This window comes from Palaemon carinicauda, chromosome 40 (assembly GCF_036898095.1).
Source record: "Palaemon carinicauda isolate YSFRI2023 chromosome 40, ASM3689809v2, whole genome shotgun sequence".
NCBI classification, from domain to species: domain Eukaryota; kingdom Metazoa; phylum Arthropoda; class Malacostraca; order Decapoda; family Palaemonidae; genus Palaemon; species Palaemon carinicauda.
In genome coordinates, this window is record NC_090764.1 from 50,895,445 (window position 1) to 50,915,973 (window position 20,529).

General features: G+C 49.8%; 1 protein-coding gene and 1 pseudogene across 4 annotated transcripts in view; both read left to right on the forward strand.

The window, feature by feature from the left end:
* Positions 1–20,529, forward strand: part of LOC137631776 (myoneurin-like) — a 262,298-nt gene that overhangs the window by 40,150 nt on the left and 201,619 nt on the right. For all 4 annotated transcript variants that reach the window (XR_011041946.1, XM_068363734.1, XM_068363732.1 and 1 more), the window contains one exon: positions 2,484–2,729. Coding sequence is in view for 3 of the 4 variants with exons in the window: in XM_068363734.1 (XP_068219835.1) it covers positions 2,496–2,729 (234 nt within the window). In the remaining variant the exon portion in view is untranslated. The remainder of the gene's footprint in view (positions 1–2,483; positions 2,730–20,529) is intronic.
* On the forward strand, positions 8,227–8,345 carry LOC137632086 (5S ribosomal RNA; annotated as a pseudogene).

Below are 20,529 nucleotides of genomic sequence, written 5' to 3' on the forward strand. Positions count from 1 at the left end.
TGCCAAGTTGACTCAGTACAGTCTCACTGACAAGGCACACTTATGCTGTTGTATCAACACAAACACAATATAAGGAGTCCTGTAACATTACTAGTCCTAGTGCCGAGTGTTGAGACACATGCCTACGACTGGACTGATGTGGTGTCTTTTCAGTCACATTCTGTATTACCGTACAGTTCTTTAGTACAGTACCTCAGAATCAGGCATACGAGCTTTCATCTCCGTCTTATGCCCCAGAATCACGTCAGTTGGAGAAACATAATTGTGGAGCTCAAGCAAAGGGTTGAAATGGATTCCAGAAAAACATTGAAGATGCACACACTGAAGCTCAGTTACAGATGGGTCACGATAAACTGTCGGACAAGTGGGATCCAAATGGGCTTAGAATTCCAGGTTAAATAGTTTCGAAGCTGCTAATAACAATTCAAAAGCTAGGACAATACTTGAAAACTGCATAGCTTTGATTTGGCTACTGCTAATCTTGTCCAGTTTGAAGCCTAGTCAACGGGCATCTTTCAGAAACTGCTAAACTAGGGCCTCTGTGAGCTTCACTCCCTTCAGCTGAGTTGGGTGTGACACCTGACCCTATCATTCAACAGTTCACAACAACTCCAAAGATTCTATAAAAGAATCTGGACCACCTCAAACCTCCTAATACAGTGCCAGTTTGGTAGACAATTTGAGAGTTGCAGGTTCAGTAACAGTCAAGGAGTTAGTTGATACGGGCCAGCAGGATAACCAGTCTGCTGTAGTATTCTGATTACTTGGACAGTATTAAACAACAAAGTTAAATTCAGACAAGTCCTTCAGCGTCCGTGCAAGACAATTGTCTGCCATCTTAATTTTTTTTGAAGATACATCAGGGGACAGTGAGCAGAATGGATCACAAAGAACTGGCCATAGAGGAAAGCCCTGAAGGTTTTCACTCTCGATTGCAGAGCGGCCAAGTCATGTTCAGTAGTGGAGTAATTTGTAGAAGTCTAGGAAGGTCATGGAGTCATAGACTATCACATGACGCTCCCTTGGATGCTCCAAGGATTTCTGTCACAAGCAAGCACCAGAACCCTCACCTGAAGCATCGACAAAAAGCTCCATTGGTTTAGTATCAATGGAGTTGTCAGGGTACAACAACATGGTATTTTCTTTGATCAGTTCCTTCAAGTGCTCAAAAGCGCAGTTCCTCTCCTAAGTCCATTTCAGTTTCGTTGCCCCTTCAGATTACTGTCATCTAGTCTTCGCGCATAACGCTTTGGCTATTTGTGAGCACATTGGGATAAACTTCCATTGGAAGGTCTAGGCAAGTCCTCCACTTTCTGAACGTATGTGGTAGCTTATGCATACCAGAACATCCAACCAGATGGCCAAGATATTTAATCTCTGCCTGAAACCAAGAACACTTCCCAAATTTTTTCTTGAGCCCATGCTCCTGGAGAGTAGCCAAAACTTGTTCAAAGAAGCCATAAGGATCAAGATGTCATCCATGTAGAAAATCATCTTGGCTTTTGGGAACTCCTGTAGACTACTATACTATGCATTTCTCTCTAGAACACTGTAGGTACATACGTGGGTCCAAATAATAAATATCTGAACTGCCAGTGTCCAAAATCAGTAGAGAAAGCCGTGTACTTTTTACTGTCTTCTGCTGATGGTAATTGCTAGTATCCATGGGCTAGGTAAAGAGTTGTGAAATATTTGACTTCTTGAAGTCCCAATACAGAATATTTCATAGACTTTATTATGATAATGCTTGTACTGTATAGATATCAGTGGGTAGAACTAAATGATAAAACAACATTTATCATTCATTACTTTTCACTTTATTTAAATTAGTATATAGTGCATCTCTTTACAAAATGAAAAATATTTTGAGACTTCGGCAGCCTTGCTCTATTTACGGTTGTCACCTGACAAGTTGCGGTATTGTTTTTGGCGGCTTTTCAGGCATTCCAACCCTTTGGAATCAGAGAGGCAAATTTCCTAGTGTTGTTACTGTCTTGCGAGATTTCATGTGGCTGCAAGCCGTGATTTTATCTTTCACATTTCTTAATGTTTCCTTATTATTCATGGTATAATATAAAAAATGGCAAAGTTATTAATGTGAATATTTTTTGTTGATTTATATACTAGATGTATTATTGATATACCTATGTACTGTACACTATTTTGCTCTTATATTTCAGGATAATAAAAGTACACAGTACTTTCACTAGTAAAAAGAAGAAAATTTATTTTTTCTATACATACATTACACCTCTTCTAAGCCTTTTTTTCACACTAAAATTTACTTTCTGCCTCCATAAAACTGATTGAGCTTGTATACATGGACTTTCATCTGTAACTAGAGGATTTATTAATTACATAATGTGAAAATATTTTTACTGAAGCACAATAAAGCAATTGTGATGCAGTGTTTTTGTATTAAGATACTTTAAATTTTTATGTATAGTAATGGTATTATGTAAATTCAAATGTCTCTTCCACAGATGGTTTAAAAAATGGAATACTATGCACAACAAAAGCAGTCTTTGCATAATTTTCATTTTGGTTGTGATGGTGAGGAGAAATTCTTTGAAATTCAACAGTATCTGAGAAGATTATCTGAGGCAAATGAGAATTCGTCTTGTCAAGAAGTTATATTCTTGTTAGAAAATGAACGGTTGGCCGTGAATGCAACTGTTTTGTCTGCACTCAGCCCCTATTGGAGAGGTTTGGTGAATAGCAATACCCAGGTGAGATGATGTTTATTTGGCAAAAAATTGTTTGTTTCATCACTAAATACAAACCAACGCTATTTTTGAGCTCAGGCCATGTCGTCCTGATGAAAGGTTCCTTTCAGTAGCTTCCTAGGGTATATTTGACTACAGTGATATTCCCAGAGAATTTAACTAAAGGTCTCCAGAATTCTAACTCCTGGCGCGAATATCCTTAAAGTTTCCTTTTAGGATATCGCATAATATCAGGGGACGTATTCTTGACACGCCTCATAGCAATCTGCACCCTGCATAGAGTTTACGCTTCGAGGGGAAAAGTGGAAAAATAAAAGAGGAGCCGTTACAAAATTCTCCTCCTCTGTTACTGTTTGAGTACTCAGATGGCGCCACAATCGTCGGCCATCTTTATTCCTTTCTCTGTAGCGCGTCAGCTCGGTGATTTTTCCCAGTGCTCTTTCGATATTTTGGATTATAATGCAATCTCCAGTGTCTTCTGCCTCTGGAAAGTTGAGTATTTAATTCTTATACTGTATAAATTTAGCTCTGGCCGTAAAGTAAAGATTTAACTCGAAATTATCTGTGTTTTGGCTGAGCTATTGCCTGGACCGGAGGCGCCTTCGGCGCTGTCGTTCGTAACGCATGTGTTATTTAGTTAGCCAGAACGACTTTCCGGTATAATAGCTTAAATATATTTTTGTTCCGTAACCGAAATACAAACCACGCTATTTACATTGGGTTTACCTTTTAGCGCAGCTGAAATGGCGAGCCATTAGAATTTAACGAGGGTGTATTACCCCCGCGCTAGTTAGCGGGGGGGGTAGCGGAGTGGTAGCTAGCTACCCCTCCCCCCCTCAAACACAGATGAATGCTCACTTTCACTTTTGGCTCGGACTGTGACAGACGTCTCTGTCTTGGTCCTCTCTTGGCAGCCATTGTTTGTTTTGTCTTTACTTAATCACTTACTTTTCTTTTACTCAATATATATGTAAACATGTTTTCATGTTTGTATATATATTTGAGTATAGAAATCAGTAAGTTTCCTTTTCAGAGTTGTGTGTGTAGTGTACGATATCTACGTGGAGTCCTCGGCAGTTAGGCCACCAAGGCGTAATTTTATGGGTGGCGATCGAGTTTGACTTAGGTCTTTCTCTCTCTCTCTCTCTTAAGGTCGTTCACCCTTTTACTACGTGTTACTACGCCCTTGTAGCTTCCTTTCCGTGTGGGGGGTTGCTACGCCGTACGTTTGTCTCAATTAGTTCATGAATCTAATTGTGGTTGTTAATTTTTCAGCCTGTAGAACGATTCCTTTCGAGGTTTTCGTTCTTTCTTTAGTGTTCATTCATTTTTAAATTACATAATTACAGTTTCATAATTATAATTGTTATAATTCTGTTTTGGTTACAGCTCTCCTTCCGTGAGTGTAAGTGGTTGTGAGGGCACGTGCCTGTTGTGTAATTCTTGTTTCCTTTCCCTCGGGATTCCTCTTCGGAGCCTTCCCGGGGGAATGAATGTGTACTAATGATTTTTGTTTTATTTTTTTACAGTTACCGATCTAGTTTGTTTCTGTAATATGGCAACGGTGTGAGCTGTCTTTTTGAGGCCTGGGGATTCGGCTGTTGCTGCCTCCCCCCTTGTATTTTCGTCAGGGGCGTGTCTCCTTCTACTGGAAGTACTCCCGTGATGACGGACAGCTCTCCAGTTCATTTTAGAACTCTCAGGAGGCTTGCCTCCTTGGGCGGGTAACTTTCCTTCCGAGGGAAGTTTTTCCTGTCCAGGCTTGAGTTTTTCCCCTTTTGGGGGGTTCTTCTCTTGCCTTTTTTCGTGCGACTATGCTCTTGGTGCTGAGCGGTCACACCTGCAGTTTCGCTCAAGGGGCTGGGCAACTGCAGGAGCCCCTCTTCGGAGGATTGCTCCTTTTAGGTCCTGGCTGACCAGTCTCTTCTACGAAGTGTTTCTCTTTCGTTCGCGAGAGAGTACACTCATAGAGACTCATCTTCGGAGGATTCTTCTGCTGCTGTTGCTGTTGGCCTCCTTCGCCGTAAGGCCCACCGTCCGCCGCGTCGTAAGGGCTTCTCATCTCCCTATAAGGGTGCTAAGAGGCGCCTTTTTGAATCTCCGTTTGCAGCCTACAACTCCTTCTTCTTGATCTTCCGCCTTGGTGCAGATGGACAGCAGTCTGATCTCCTCTTCCGACGGGCAACGGTCTTCCCGACGGACAACGGTCTTCCAACGGACATCAGTCTCCCAGCGGACAGGCAACGGTCTTCCGATGGACATATGTCTCCCGACGGACAACGTCCCCTTCGGGGCAAAGGGTTGCCTCCCACGGGGGTTCTTCCCTTGCTCGCCAGCGTTCACCTGCTCGCCAGCACGCACAGGCGATTTTAGTATCGCCTATTTAACAGCGTTCTACACGTCAGCGATCACCTGTCTCTCGGCGATCTCCGGATCGCCCGCGTGTGTTACAGCCGGCGCGCCAACGTTCTCCAACGCTTCTGAAGGAACATGGCTCGCCATCGCCCACCTGCGCATGCTGCTCGCCATCGCGCGATCGCCCACCGGCGCATGCTGCTCGGCATCGCGCGATCGCCCACCTGCGGATGCTGCTCGCCATCGCGCGATCGCCCACCTGCGGATGCTGCTCGCCATCGCGCGATCGCCCACCTGCGCATGCTGATCGCCATCGCGCGATCGCCCTCCTGCGCATGCTGCTCGCCATCGCGCGATCGCCCACCTGAGCATGCTGATCGCCATCGCGCGATCGCCCTCCTGCGCATGCTGCTCGCCATCGCGCGATTGCCCACCTGCGCATGCTGCTTGCCATCGCGCGATCGCTCACCTGCGCATGCTGCTCGCCATCGCTCGCCATCGCTCGCCATCGCGCGATCGCTCACCTGCGCATGCTGCTCGCCATCGCGCGATCGCTCACCTGCGCATGCTGCTCGCCATCGCGCGATCGCTCACCTGCGCATGCTGCTCGCCATCGCGCAATCGCTCACCTGCGCATGCTGCTCGCCATCGCTCACCTGCGCATGCTGCTCGCCATCGCTCGCCAACGCGTCGACATGCCACAACGCGCCGTCGCCAACCTGCGCGTTAGCGCTCACCAGCTCACCACCGATCGCCTGTTGATCCATATCGCCAGCGGTCTTCCTCGCCCACGCAGCAGCGCGTTTCCTCGCCATCGCGCTAACGCTTGCGTTCGCCGCCTCGGACTCGCGCTCATTCACCTGCCCACCCTCGCGACCGCTCGCCTGCGCGCCCGCGCGACCGTTCGCCTGCGCGCCCGCACGACCGTTCGCCTGCGCGCCCGCACGACCGTTCGCCTGCGCGCCCGCACAACCGTTCGCCTGCGCGCCCGCGCAACCGTTCGCCTGCGCGACCGCTTGCCTGCGCGCCCGCGCGATCATTCGCCTGCGCGCCCGCACGCATGCTCTCCAATGTTCACCCGCGCACGAACCAACGGTATTCCATCGCACGGACGGACGGTGTTCCGTCGCGCGAACCGACGGTGTTCCGTCGCGCGAACCGACGGTGTTCCGTCGCGCGAACCGACGGTGTTCCGTCGCGCGAACCGACGGTGTTCCGTCGCGCGAACCGACGGTGTTCCGTCGCGCGAACCGACGGTGTTCCGTCGCGCGAACCGACGGTGTTCCGTCGCGCGAACCGACGGTGTTCCGTCGCGCGAACCGACGGTGTTCCGTCGCGCGAACCGACGGTGTTCCGTCGCGCGAACCGACGGTGTTCCGTCGCGCGAACCGACGGTGTTTCTTCGCACGAACGTCGGCCTAATTCTTGCAGTATCCATTGCTCGTCTATGGGTTATCGCTCACCGACCACCAGCTCTCGCCCTTCTTACCACGCTCGCCCTCCTTCTGCGCTCCTTCGCTCACCTTCGTTTGCGTTCCTGCGTGACCGCGCATGGGCGCTTCCATGTTCGACCACGCGCAAATCTTTGAATTACCATCGCGCGAGCTCCAAGGCGATTGCGACCACGATTCCCATTGGGGTTTTCGCAGCATGGCCAGCCTGGTTAGTTCTTCTGGAGCGTATTTTCAGAACACGGCCTCACCCCGTAGACGCAGAGCATGACACTTGCATGAATAGGAAGAAACTTCAGGGAGGTCTGAGCAACACTCCTCTTTCCAGAACCTGAGTTAGCCCTTCCCCGTCATTCCCTGGAAGGATTTTTGGCGGGGGCTTTCCGTTCGAGATTTCTCCATCGGCCAAGGGGTGACTGCTTACCCCTTCCTCTGGGGGCTTACCAGGTCCTTTCCCTCCTCGGTTACGGCCCGAGGTTTGGTTCAAGGAAACTACAGGAAGATCATGGGTACTTTCATCCTCTCGGGCTCAGGCACCTTGGCCTTTCGTCGTTAAGTATCTAACTTGCGGACAAGCTCGATGTTGTACCATCTGGACGCGCTGACTGAGGGCTTCCTTCAGGTGTCTCATCTGTGGAGGTCGACAACCTCAGGCACCCTTCCATCCTTGAGAAGAGTTTGTTTGTGCCCAAGGACAGAGACTTAGACAGCGGCTGTGCGGAGGAAATCGACTTCCGTTTTCACTTCTCCAAGGCGCTTTCTTCCAGACTCTGCAGGGCTCCAGCGCCCTTTTCTTTCAACCACGTCGGCCTAAGTTATCGGCTACGACAACTGGGACAAGGTGTCCAATTACAGTTTCCTCCTGTCAGGAACAGATGGCGCGGGAGGCTCCCCCGGGGGGGCATAGTCCTAAAAGGAGCGGCAGAGTTCACAAACTCTAGGATTGCAGGTTTCTCGCTGGGAGGATGCTTAAGGTTACTCATCCGGATGACAGCTTCCCGATGCCCATTCCCGCACAATCTCTGTGATCAGCCAAGGATATCGCGCCTGCCGTCTCTGTCAACGAATTCAGTGTCTCTGAACCTCTATACCATAGCGTCAGCAAGAGTTGCCCGGTTGGGCAGAATGATCCATACCTTAGGCGAAGGTCCTCCATAGGATCATCGACGGCTTCACCCCCGGCCTCTTCAGTCGATCCATTCTTGTAAGGAAGGATCTGAGAGGGGAGTTCCGTAGTCGACCTCTCAGCCCTAATCAAGTTTGTCGAACAAACTCCGGCCAGCGTAGAACAGCAGAATCGATCAGACTGGTAACGAGGCGACAGGACTCCTTAAACCCTGGATCGGAAGGACGGGTACTTTCAGTTTCCATTCCATCCATCTTCCAGGGAGCTCGTCGAATTCAGCCTAGACTGCAAGTATTCCTGCTTATGATGCAGTGTGGCTATCCCGCCGTGGCATAGCAGGTTTTTTTCCCCAGAGAACTCTCCCTGCTTTCCTCATGGCCGCTCAGGTGCAGGCTTCCGCCTCCTCTGCTTTTTGGAGGGCTGGTCAACTCCGGTAGGCTCGGGTTCGACCTTCTTCAGCGCCGGGACAAGCTTCCGGATGCTTACCATGAGTGTGGGTTCATGGTATTTTGCTTGGAGCCTTCTCTTCTTCTGCCTCAACATCTGGAGTATCTGGCCATGATATTGAGTCAACGGTCTTACCACGTTGGAAACCCCGCTTCTCGTCCGTCCAGCGAGGTTAAGCAACGTCGGTTCTGGTCGGTACTTGGATGGGTGACCACCTGGGGACGCCAGATTCTGTTGCCACATCCTCCGAGCCTTCCTTTCAGTTGACTGTGGCAAGACTGAGGAGAGTCGCAGTACCTGTTCTCAGTCAAGCAGAGCTTTGAGCCAACCTTGGAACGTTTCCTTGTTCTCCTTTCCTCATTGACCCGTCTATAGTCCGAACGGTCGCCTCAGGATAAGTTCCATGTGGGGCGGTCCAAGTTCCGGTGGTTTCAGGCAACGTTTAACCGGACTTCCTGGCCCCTATGGGATCAGCGGAACTATTAGACCTGCAATGGGTGTTGACCTATGGAACCTCTTGATGGTAGTGGATATTCTCGTCCTTTCCCCACATTCTTGATGCTGTTCTCGGACTCGTCAAAGGAAAGGGGGGGGGGGGGGGGGCATGTTTCGGTCCAGGCCTATGGTCAAGACCTGAAGGATACCTCTCCATCATTCAGGCAGGCTTAGGGGCCGTAGTCTGACCCCTCTACAGATCCTACAGCTCCTGCCGAGTCGCCCCGTGCGCGTCGACTTCATGATTCTGGCGTGTTTTAACCAGCAGGGGACACATTATCACACCTTCACATCTTGCAGTAGAGATACCGGGATGATTGAGATTCTCTCAATACCACCATCGGCTCTCTCATTCCAGGCAGGGGAATGTTCTCTCCGACTATCCGAGCAGAGCCTCGTAGAGAGAGTGTACCTGGGGGTCTTTGACCTTGAGTAACCAGCAAGTCCTGGTCTGGGGGACCTGATCGCGACAGCTTGGAACCTCAAGCTTCCGCTGTTCTTCCCCCCAGTCTCAGACCCCGAGACTCTGGCAAGATGCATTCCGGTAATGGTGGGACAACTTCGACGCCTGCGTCTTCCCTCCTTTTTGTCTGTGGACAATGGGTCTCAACAAGACCAGGTTGTCTGTCAACCTTTCAATGGGAGAGCTCCACTGGGACTGCACAGAACGGTTTCTGGACCCTCTGCTTCCCCTGACGGAACTCCCGGGAGAGCTTCTCCCACGGCGCAGACTACTCAAACAACCACACTGCGACATCTCTCCCGAACCGGGTCGTCGCTTCGGCTTCATGCCTGGAGACACTACGCCTCCTCCTCAAGAAGAGACAACCCGCTACAGTCGCGGTACGGAGGTCGCGTCATCTGCGATAGTCTCCGCAGGGGTCTTCCAGGCAAAATGAAGAGTCTTCGGTGGTTGGTGCCGTGGGAGATATACCTCTTCCCTTGAGGCCTCTTCTCCAGCAATAACGGTCTTATTGCCTTTCGGCGGGAGGAAACTCCTTTCCGCTCTCGGCAATGAAGCCTGTCACTCAGCCTTTCCCTTCAGGCTTAAAGGAATAACTTTTTCCTGCCCGCTGGATCTTTCCTCGCTCATGCGAAGCTACGATCGTCCCTGCCCCAGTCGGAGGAAGACCTCCAACTTGGAGCATGGCTCGGAATTTTAGTCCTTTAAGAGATCTTCTCAAGACCCTTTACGACAGGCCTCGGATTGTATTCCGCCTTGGGTCTCCTGCTCACTCTGGCCACGGCCAGTGTGTAAGCAATCTTCTTGGTCTCGTACGACTCCCCCTTTCTAAGGAAGAGGAGAAGGCAACATTCAGGTTCGCTCCTGAGTTGTTGGCTAGACTCAGAATCTGGGGGTCCTGGCCCTTCGGTCCAATTCCTTCAAGATTTCGAGTCTCCATTCTGTATCTGATGTCCCAAGACCTTCTCTTTCTTGCCAGTCAAGGAATCGAGAGGTTAGCTTTGGGAACAGCTGCAGTTTGTCCTCAGTTGCAGCCGATTTGGGAGCACAAGGAGGACACGGGGGAGAGTCACCAGTATACCTCTTCAGCCCGGACTCAAGGACATTCATCTCGACCTGTCTCCAGACCCTCCCCCGTCACGTCGCCCTACAGCACGATGTTGGATACATCGCAACGTCCCTTGCCTTCGAGTAATACTACTCTGTGACGCAGGTGCTACAAGCTGGAGTCTGGAAGCGTCTAATGACCTTCGCAGCCTGCTTCCTGCAGGGAGTGACCCACAGGAGTCTCGATACGTTTTCTATCGCTCTATGGTGGCTACACAACAGCTGGTCTAACCTCAGGCTCCTTTTTGGACAGGTAGCAGAAGGTTGAGGGCATTGTTATCAGGTTTTAGTCTGCATGAACGAAAGAAGTATGTCTGGCCCTTATTTCTTTCTTCATCATCCCCTCTACGGGGAGGCAGCATCCTGGTCTCTGCATAGCTGACCTCGAACCTCTGCAGGTAAACCATGCTTCCTTGTGTTCCGAGTATTGAGTCAATACTGTCGCGTCCCCCATACCCTGACGAGGTGGTATTGGGAACGTCCTAACCCAGAGTTCCTTCTGGAACTCCAGGTCAACTGCCTAGGACGGGTCACACTTCTTCCTTCACACACAAGCTTATGTAGGCCACACGGTTCCTTGCGGAGCAAGGAACTTGTGAGGTGCAGGGACTCCTTTTCTCGAGTGCGACTCACTCGGATTCTGAGTCCCCGGGTAAAGCCAAAGCCAGTATGGCTGGGGACTTTCCACCCTACCTAAGGGGTAAGCCACCCAATGTAAATAGCGTGGTTTGTATTTCGGTTACGGAACAAATGACAAATTCGAAGATAATTTGTATTTTTCAATATTAATCTTACCCGATAATCATGTAGCTGTCAACTCCGTTGCCCGACAGAAATCTACGGACGGGATACGCCAGCGATCGCTATACAAGAGGGGGGTGTACTCACCAGCGCCATCTGTGGTCAGGTACTGCAGTACTTCTTGTCAACACCACCTCAATTTTTCCTCTGTCGTGCCGCCGGGAAGACCTACATGGATACGCTCTTGATTTTGGAGTCTTTGTTCACGGTTTTGGTGAAGTATTGCTCTGAAATTTAGCTTTCGCTATACAGGAAGCTTTTCCCTTAGCTTAGATAGCTTTTGGATTGATTTTGATTAATGGTATAACGATCTTTGCTTTAATTTGGAAACCCCCCTTGACTGTTCTCTAATTCAAGATGTCCGACCATTCTCAAGCTCCTAGACAAAGACGATGTAGTGTTAGGACTTGTAATAGGCGTCTTCCGAAGGCCTCGGTTGATCCTCACACCGTTTGTTCCGACTGTAGGGGAAAATCCTGTCAGTTGGAAGATCGATGTGAGGAATGTGCCGGGCTTTCGGAATTCGATTTTAATGAATTCCTCAAGTATACGGCTAAGTTAGAGAGGGAGAGAGTTAGGAGGAGTTCTTCTCGCTCTTTGGTTTATTCCTCCCCCCATGATCCTCAACCTTTTCCTTCCCCTGTAGTGGTGACCCCCGAACCTATTACTAGTGCTCAGCCTGATATGTCGGATGTGTTACGTGCCATTCAGGCTTTAGGTGATAAGGTGGAGTCTGTAGTGAGTGACCACAAGTTTCTCTTGGCAGATGTCAAGGAACTTAAAGTGAAAAGTGCAGTGGGAAGTGGTAGTGCCAGTGCTGTGCCTAGTGTCAGTGTCAGTGTTGCGCATGAGGATACTTCTGTGCGTGCCAGTCGTCCTCCCAGTCCGGGACCTCTTGCAAGCTCCCAAGCCCAGGGGAGAAGCAATGTCGAAGGGCAAAAGGGTTCGGCAGGCCTTGATCGGCGCACAGTAGTATCCTCAGTGGTTGCGGGCGTATCTTATAGAGATCGTCACTTCCACTCTCAGACGATTGAGCCCTTAATTTCCTCGTCTGCGGAAGAAGTTTCCGGGAGGAAACGCTGGACCCAGGTCTCAAGGCCTCTTAAGCGTAAGGTCCAGACCGAGCGAGTCCAACAGCCCAGATGTAGCCACTGGGCTAGTTCGGACTCGCCGCAGTCATCTGATGGCTGCACACCTCCTAAGAGAGGTAAAGCGATGCCTCAACAGGCCTCTGCCCCAACTTCTGTTGATCCCAAGTTGGCTATGCTGCAGACTATGCAGTCGCAGCTTGCGGTGTTGATGCAGGAGTTTCAGGCAGAGAAGGTTAGCACACCTCCTCCTGCGAGCGCTCCTCCACCTCTGCGCAGTCCACCCTGCCAGACGTATGATGTTGAGGTTCCTCAACCTGCCTCCATGCGTGAGCTGCCGCATTGGGAGTTGCCAGATACCAGCGCTGTGCAGCAACCTCCACTTTCCTTGAGGCAGGAGCCTCTTGCTATGCGGCAACCTCCTCTACCCTTGAGGCAGGAGCCTCATGCGTTGCGACAACCTCCTCCATCCTCGAGGCAGCAACCTCTTGCGTTGCGGCAACCTCCACCATCCTTGAGGCAGCAACCTCAACTCTTGCGGCAGCCACCTCAACTCTTGAGGCAAGAACCTCAACTCTTGAGGCGAGAACCTCAACTCTTGAGGCAAGAACCTCAACTCTTGAGGCAAGAGCCTCTCTCTGCGCAGCCACCTCCTCAACCCTTGAGGCAGGCGCAACTCTTGAGGCAGGAGCCTCATGCTATGAGGCAGCCACCTCAACGCATGCAGCAACCGCATTCTTCGCAGCATGAGCCTCTTCCCATTCAACATGAACCGCAGTCTATGCAGCATGAGCCTCATGCCTTACAGCATTCGCTTCTCACCTCACTTGCTCCTCAGACCCCCGCAGAACCTCCTTCATCCCAGCCTCATGACTTTGTCATTGCCAGCCCTCATCCTCTTCAGCAGAGACTTGAGGATGAATCCGCAAGTGCGCATGCACCCGTTCTTCAGGATTCAACCATTCAGCATACCGCTTTATCGTTACCTCTCGCTTCTCAACCCTCAGGTGATGAGGTTTCTGAGGATGAAGCTGCTCACCTGGATGATCCTTCTTCTGATGTGGAGGAACCCAAGTCGTTGCCACCCTCCATTGACTTTCGTAAGGTCCTGACGCTGTTCAGAGAGTTATACCCTGAACACTTTGTTTCTGCTACCCCTCGTTCTCCTCCATCCGAGTTTTCTCTAGGCATGCAGCCTATTAAGTCTGCCTACACTAAGCTTATCTTCGCTAGATCATCAAAGAGAGCTTTGAGAATTTTAGGGGATTGGTTGCAGTCCAAGCAGCAACTGGGAAGGACGTCTTTTATGTTTCCTCCTCCTAAGCTGACTTCTAAGTCGGGCGTCTGGTATGCCACGGGAGAGGAACCAGGCTTGGCGATCCCTGCCTCTGCCCAGGCTGACTTCTCAAGTTTGGTTGACTCTCCCCGTAGATCGGCTATGAGACGCTCTAAGGTCTGCTGGACCTTTTCTGATCTGGACCACTTCTTGAAGGGAGTCTTTCGCGCCTTTGAAATTTTTAATTTCCTCGACTGGTGCCTGGGGGCCTTGAGCAAGAAGACTGCCCCTTCTGACAAAGACTCGGCCATGCTGATAATGTCCTGTATGGACAAAGCAATTCGCGATGGTTCTGGCGAACTTGCTTCTATTTTTGTCTCGGGAGTCCTCAAGAAAAGGGAACAACTTTGCTCCTTCCTTTCTACTGGTGTCACCTCTTGCCAGAGGTCACAGTTACTATTTGCTCCTCTCTCCAAGTTCCTGTTTCCTGAGGATCTAATCAAAGAGATGGCTGCGGCTCTTATACAGAAGGATACGCATGACCTCGTGGCCTCTTCAGCACGCAAGGCTAAGGTTGTACCTTCAGTACCGAGAACTTACCGCACCCCAGTGGCTGATACACCTGCTACCAGATTTATTCCGCCCTTTCGTGGCAGAGCCCCCAGCCGAGGAAGTACCCGCCCAGACGGTCACAGGGGCAGGTCCAAGAAAGGTGCCAAGTCCACGAAAAGCAAGCATTGACTCTCCTCCTCTCCAGACAGCTGTAGGAGCCAGACTTCTGGCAAGCCTGGGAAAGAAGAGGTGCAGACGCTCAGTCTGTCAAGTGGCTAAGGGAGGGTTACAGAATTCCGTTCTGCAGCAATCCCCCTCTGACCACTTCTCCCATCAACCTCTCTCCCAACTACAAGGAAAAGGACAAGAGGCTAGCATTACATCAAGAGGTGTCGCTCCTGTTACAGAAGGAGGCAGTGGTGATAGTCCGGGATCATCAATCCCCGGGCTTTTACAACCGTCTCTTCCTGGTGGCCAAGAAGACAGGAGGTTGGAGACCGGTGCTGGACGTCAGTGCGCTCAATGCTTATGTCACCAAGCAGACGTTCACTATGGAGACGACGAAGTCGGTCCTAGCAGCGGTCAGGCAGGAGGACTGGATGGTCTCGTTGGATCTGAAAGACGCCTACTTTCACGTTCCCATCCATCCAGACTCCCAACCTTTTCTGAGATTCGTCTTTGGAGAGGTTGTGTACCAATTCCAAGCCCTGTGTTTTGGCCTAAGCACGGCACCTCTGGTGTTTACGCGACTGATGAGGAATATTGCGAAATTCCTCCACTTGGCGGACATCAGAGCCTCCCTTTATTTAGACGACTGGCTTTTAAGAGCCCCCACAAGTCGTCGCTGTCTGGAGAGTCTCAGATGGACTTTGGATTTGACCGAGGAACTGGGTCTATTGGTCAATTTAGAGAAGTCCCAGCTTGTTCCTTCCCAAACCATCGTTTACCTGGGAATGGAGATTCAGAGTCAGGCTTTTCGGGCTTTTCCGTCGGCCCCAAGAATCAACCAAGCCCTAGAGTGCATCCTGAGCATGCTGAAGAAGAACAGATGCTCGGTGAGACAGTGGATGAGTCTAACAGGGACTCTGTCATCGTTAGCCCTGTTCACCGAGTTAGGGAGACTCCACCTCCGCCCCCTTCAGTACCATCTAGCAGCTCACTGGGACAAGGATATGACGCTCGAGGCGGTCTCTATTCCTGTTACCAAAGAGATGAGGACTACTCTAATGTGGTGGAAGAGCAACATCCTTCTCAAGGAGGGTCTCTCTTTAGCTGTTCAGACCCCCGATCTTCATCTCTACTCGGACGCATCAGACTCGGGCTGGGGCGCGACCTTGGACGGACAGGAATGCTCGGGGACATGGAACAGGGAACAGGAAACGCTTCACATCAATTGCAAGGAGTTGTTGGCAGTACATCTGGCCTTAATGAACTTCAAGTCCCTCCTGCTAAACAAGGTGGTGGAGGTGAACTCCGACAACACCACAGCCTTGGCGTTCATCTCCAAGCAGGGAGGGACTCATTCGAGGAAGCTGTTCGAGATAGCAAGGGACCTCCTCATTTGGTCAAGAAGTCGAAAACTCACGCTGGTAACGAGATTCATTCAGGGCAATATGAATGTCTCGGCAGATCGCCTCAGCAGGAAGGGTCAAGTCATCCCCACAGAATGGACCCTTCACAAGAACGTGTGCAACAGGCTTTGGGCCTTGTGGGGTCAGCCAACGATAGATCTGTTCGCTACCTCGATGACCAAGAGGCTCCCATTGTACTGTTCCCCGATCCCAGACCCGGCAGCAGTTCACGTGGATGCTTTTCTGCTGGATGGGTCCCACCTCGACCTGTATGCATTCCCGCCGTTCAAGATCATCAACAGGGTTCTGCAGAAGTTCGTCTCTCACGAAGGGACACGGCTGACGCTGGTTGCTCCCCTTTGGCCTGCAAGAGAATGGTTCACAGAGGTACTGCAATGGCTGGTCGACGTTCCCAGGACTCTCCCTCTAAGAGTGGACCTTCTACGTCAACCTCACGTAAACAAGGTACACCCAAGCCTCCACGCTCTTCGTCTGACTGCCTTCAGACTATCGAAAGACTCTCTAGAGCTAGAGGCTTTTCGAAGGAGGCAGCCAGAGCGATTGCCAGAGCAAGGAGGTTATCCACTCGCAGAGTCTATCAATCCAAGTGGGAAGTCTTCCGAAGCTGGTGCAGAGCCAATGCAGTTTCCTCTACCAGTACCTCTGTAACCCAAGTTGCTGACTTCCTGTTACATCTTAGGAATGTTAGATCTCTTTCGGCTACTACGATCAAGGGGTACAGAAGTATGTTGGCAGCAGTTTTCCGCCACAGAGGCTTGGATCTTTCCTCCAACAAAGATCTACAGGACATCCTTAGGTCTTTTGAGACCTCTAAAGAACGTCGCTTGTCCACTCCAGGCTGGAATCTAGACGTAGTCTTAAGGTTCCTTATGTCACCTAGATTTGAACCTCTCCAGTCAGCCTCTTTCAAAGACCTTACTCTCAAAACTCTTTTCCTCGTCTGCCTTGCAACAGCCAAAAGAGTTAGTGAGGTTCACGCCTTCAGCAGGAACATAGGATTCACATCTGAAACAGCTACATGTTCCTTTCAGCTCGGTTTTTTGGCGAAAAATGAACTTCCTTCACGTCCTTGGCCTAGATCGTTCGAAATTCCTAGCCTTTCCAACATGGTGGGTAACGAACTAGAGAGTGTTCTTTGCCCTGTCAGAGCTCTAAAGTACTATCTTAAAAGGTCTAAGCCTATACGAGGGCAATCAGAGGCCTTATGGTGTGCCATTAAGAAACCTTCGATGCCTATGTCCAAGAACGCAGTTTCTTACTACATAAGGCTTCTGATTAGAGAAGCTCATTCTCACATGAAGGATGAAGACCTTGCTTTGCTGAAGGTAAGGACACACGAAGTGAGAGCTGTGGCTACTTCAGTGGCCTTCAAACAGAACCGTTCTCTGCAGAGTATTATGGATGCAACCTATTGGAGGAGCAAGTCAGTGTTTGCATCATTCTATCTCAAAGATGTCCAGTCTCTTTACGAGAACTGCTACACCCTGGGACCATTCGTAGCAGCGAGTGCAGTAGTAGGTGAGGGCTCAACCACTACATTCCCTTAATCCCATAACCTTTTTTAACCTTTCTCTTGAATGCTTTTATTGTTGTTTTGGGTTGTTACGGTGGGCTAAGAAGCCTTCCGCATCCTGGTTGATTTGGCGGGTGGTCAATTCTTTCTTGAGAAGCGCCTAGGTTAGAGGTTGTGTTGAGGTCCTTTAGTATGGGTTGCAGCCCTTTATACTTCAGCACCTTAGAGTTGTTCAGCCTCCTAAGAGGACCGCTGCGCTCAGTAAGGAAGACGTACTTATTAAAGGCAGAGTAATGGTTCAAGTCGACTTCCTTACCAGGTACTTATAATTTCATTTGTTATTTTGAATAACTGATAATATGAAATACGGGATACTTAGCTTCTTGATTAACTTGTACACTGGTTTTCACCCACCCCCCTGGGTGTGAATCAGCTACATGATTATCGGGTAAGATTAATATTGAAAAATGTTATTTTCATTAGTAAAATAAATTTTTGAATATACTTACCCGATAATCATGATTTAATTGACCCACCCTTCCTCCCCATAGAGAACCAGTGGACCGAGGAAAAATTGAGGTGGTGTTGACAAGAAGTACTGCAGTACCTGACCACAGATGGCGCTGGTGAGTACACCCCCCTCTTGTATAGCGATCGCTGGCGTATCCCGTCCGTAGATTTCTGTTGGGCAACGGAGTTGACAGCTACATGATTATCGGGTAAGTATATTCAAAAATTTATTTTACTAATGAAAATAACATTTTTCCTAACCATACAAACCTTAGCTATTTACACATATTTGCCCGCCAGCCCTGTCCCCCAAGACAAGTCCTACCTCTAAGTGAAAGTGAGCATTCATCTGTGTGTGAGGGGGGGAGGGGTAGCTAGCTACCACTCCCCTACCCCCCCGCTAACTAGCGCGGGGGTAATACACCCTCGTTAAATTCTAATGGCTCGCCATTTCAGTTGCGCTAAAAGGTAAACCCAATGTAAATAGCTAAGGTTTGTATGGTTAGGAAAAATACAAATTATCTTCGAATTTGTCATATTTAGCTATATAGTCTTCATTGCTAGGAATTAATTATATTATGCCGATAGTATTCTTTAGTTTCGGTGAATTAGGTAGCCGATCTTGTTGACGCTAGACTTCCTAGCCTAGGCGTTATAGTTTACTCTCTTGCATGATATAATAGGCGTTCCTGGTGTTATTAAATTTAAGTGAAGATATTAGGCAATTTATACATGTAAGATTTTTGGGCTCAAGCCATGTCGTCCTGATGGAAGTGCCTCTAAGGTAGCTTCCTAGGGTATATTACAACTACGGCGATATTCCCAGAGAATTTACCTTAAGGTACCCAGAATTCTAACTCCTGGAGCGAATATCCCTAATAAAAGAGCCAGGGATATCTTATAAATCAGAGGACGTATTCTTGACACGCCACGTGGCAATCTGTACCCCGAACAGAGTTAACACTTCGTAGGGGTCAAATGGCAAGAAAACGAAAACGAGAAAGAAAAGGGGAGAGCCGTTCGTAAGGCCCTCTCTTCTCCCGTTTCGTAAGCGTGCCCTGCGCCGATTCTGGCGCCATCTGCATTCCTTTTTGCGTAGCTTTACAACTCGGTGTTTTTTCCTGTGTTTCTACCAAAATCTTGGATTTACTCTTTAATTATGCTTTCTCCAACTTCTTCTGCTTCGGATAAGTTGAGTACTATTTCTTTTATGTATAAATGTAGGCTCTTGATTAAAATTAAAGTAATTAAAAGAGTTATCTTTGATACTAGAGCTGTTGCCTGCTGGAGGCGTCCTGGACGCTGTCGCTCACTAGATTAGGATTTATTTGGTTAGCAGAGCGACGTTCCCAGCCCCTTTCGCTTTAATAATTAGCTGCTTAGCTTATTTAGGAATTCTGTTATGATGGTTTAATATAGCGCCTGGCGAAAGTTTTGCCTAGGCTGACCGACACTAGTCTTCGTAGCCTAGTTGTTGGCCCTTGTACTTCCTGCATGATAATTAGTCTTCCAAGTGTGATTTTATACTGTTTAAAGCGTTAGGCAACGTTATACATATAAGCCTTTTTTCGAGTATTTTCCAAGATAGTATTGGAGTGAGTTTCGGTGATTTAGGTAATCGATTCTCTTAGTGCCTAGGCTAGGTTGCCTTTGGCTATTAAAATATTGTCTGTTTCCCCGTTTGCTCCCTTCTCTTCGGGGAAGGGGCAAACCCTTTCCCTCTGCTTAAGCCTTAGGCTTAACTCTAGTGGTTTGTTTGAATTAATTTTCAAATATAACTATGCTGGAGTAGTACTGTACCTTCCTGCTCCAACTGGTTTGGTTCAGAGAAGGACAGTACAGCAGTGTATTAGTCTGAGTCCGTGTTGGTCTAGCGTGGGGCAGAGTCTCCCTTGCTGCCTGACATGGGCATAGGAGGTTTATCCTCCTTGGATCACCTTGGAGGGTTTCTGTAGTTATGATCCCTTCGCTCGGTGACCCCTCAGACTTGTCCTCTTTGCTGTTCCGGGTTCGGGATATGTTCCCTTTCCGGATTAGCAATTCCTTCCTTGCCTTGGTTTGAGGGAGGCAGCCAGTAGTGCCGGCCTCCCTCCCTGGATTTTCCCTGGCTGAGATGGGCTTTCTTAGTTGGGGATGATCCTTAACCAAGGCAAGGTTGGACAGGACCCTCTGTCCTTCCCCTCTGTTTTTTCCGTTTTCCTTTGTGTCAGCCGTCTCACATCCGTACCTAGCCTAGGTTAGGATGGGGAGCTGACGTGGTCCCCTGTCGGCTGGCAGAGTGTGCCGACCGGCAGAGGCCCTATCCCTTGAGTGCTGCCCGGTCCTTCCTTGGTCCCTCAACCGCTGCCGTCTGTAGATTCAGTAAGCAGTGGTTAGGAAGCCTGACTTAGTGTCTCCCCTTCCTCTCGGCACTCTTTCGGGTGTCGGGCGCGGAGGTACATAGCCTCTTAGCCCGGCACCCATTCTGTTGTCTTCTTTTGTGTTGTCCTTGCCGTCTGCCGGCCTAGTGGCCGGCCGTCGGTAGGGGGGTGTTCGCTAGTTCTCTTGCTGTCGGTCGGCGGTGGTTATATGCCTTTGCTGGCCGGTCTCCTTGCTCACCTGCCGGCCGCTATGAGTGGCGGCCGGCAGCCGGGCGCTACCTGGTGTGGATGCCAGCCAGCAGGGTTTACTCACTGCCGCCGGCCGGCCTGCTACATCACTCGGTTGGCCGGCCACTAAGAGTGATGGCCGGCAGCTGGGTGCCAACCGGGTAGCTACGGACCGGCAACCACTACCGACCGGTTCAGGCATAGGAACTGGAGTTCTCCCCCGTCTGGGTGATCCTAAGTTGCATACTTGAGACCTACCTTTGGAAAAGGGGGGGAGGGGGTACTGACCGGCAAGAGCCGGCCGGCACACCACCCTCATGTACTGTATCAGTTCTTCCCTGTATGGTGTATTCTACCAGGGGAGACCATGATATAGTAGGTTACAACACTGTCTTTTCTAACTTACTTGTGTTGCCTTGTGCAGTCACTTGGTGTTGCC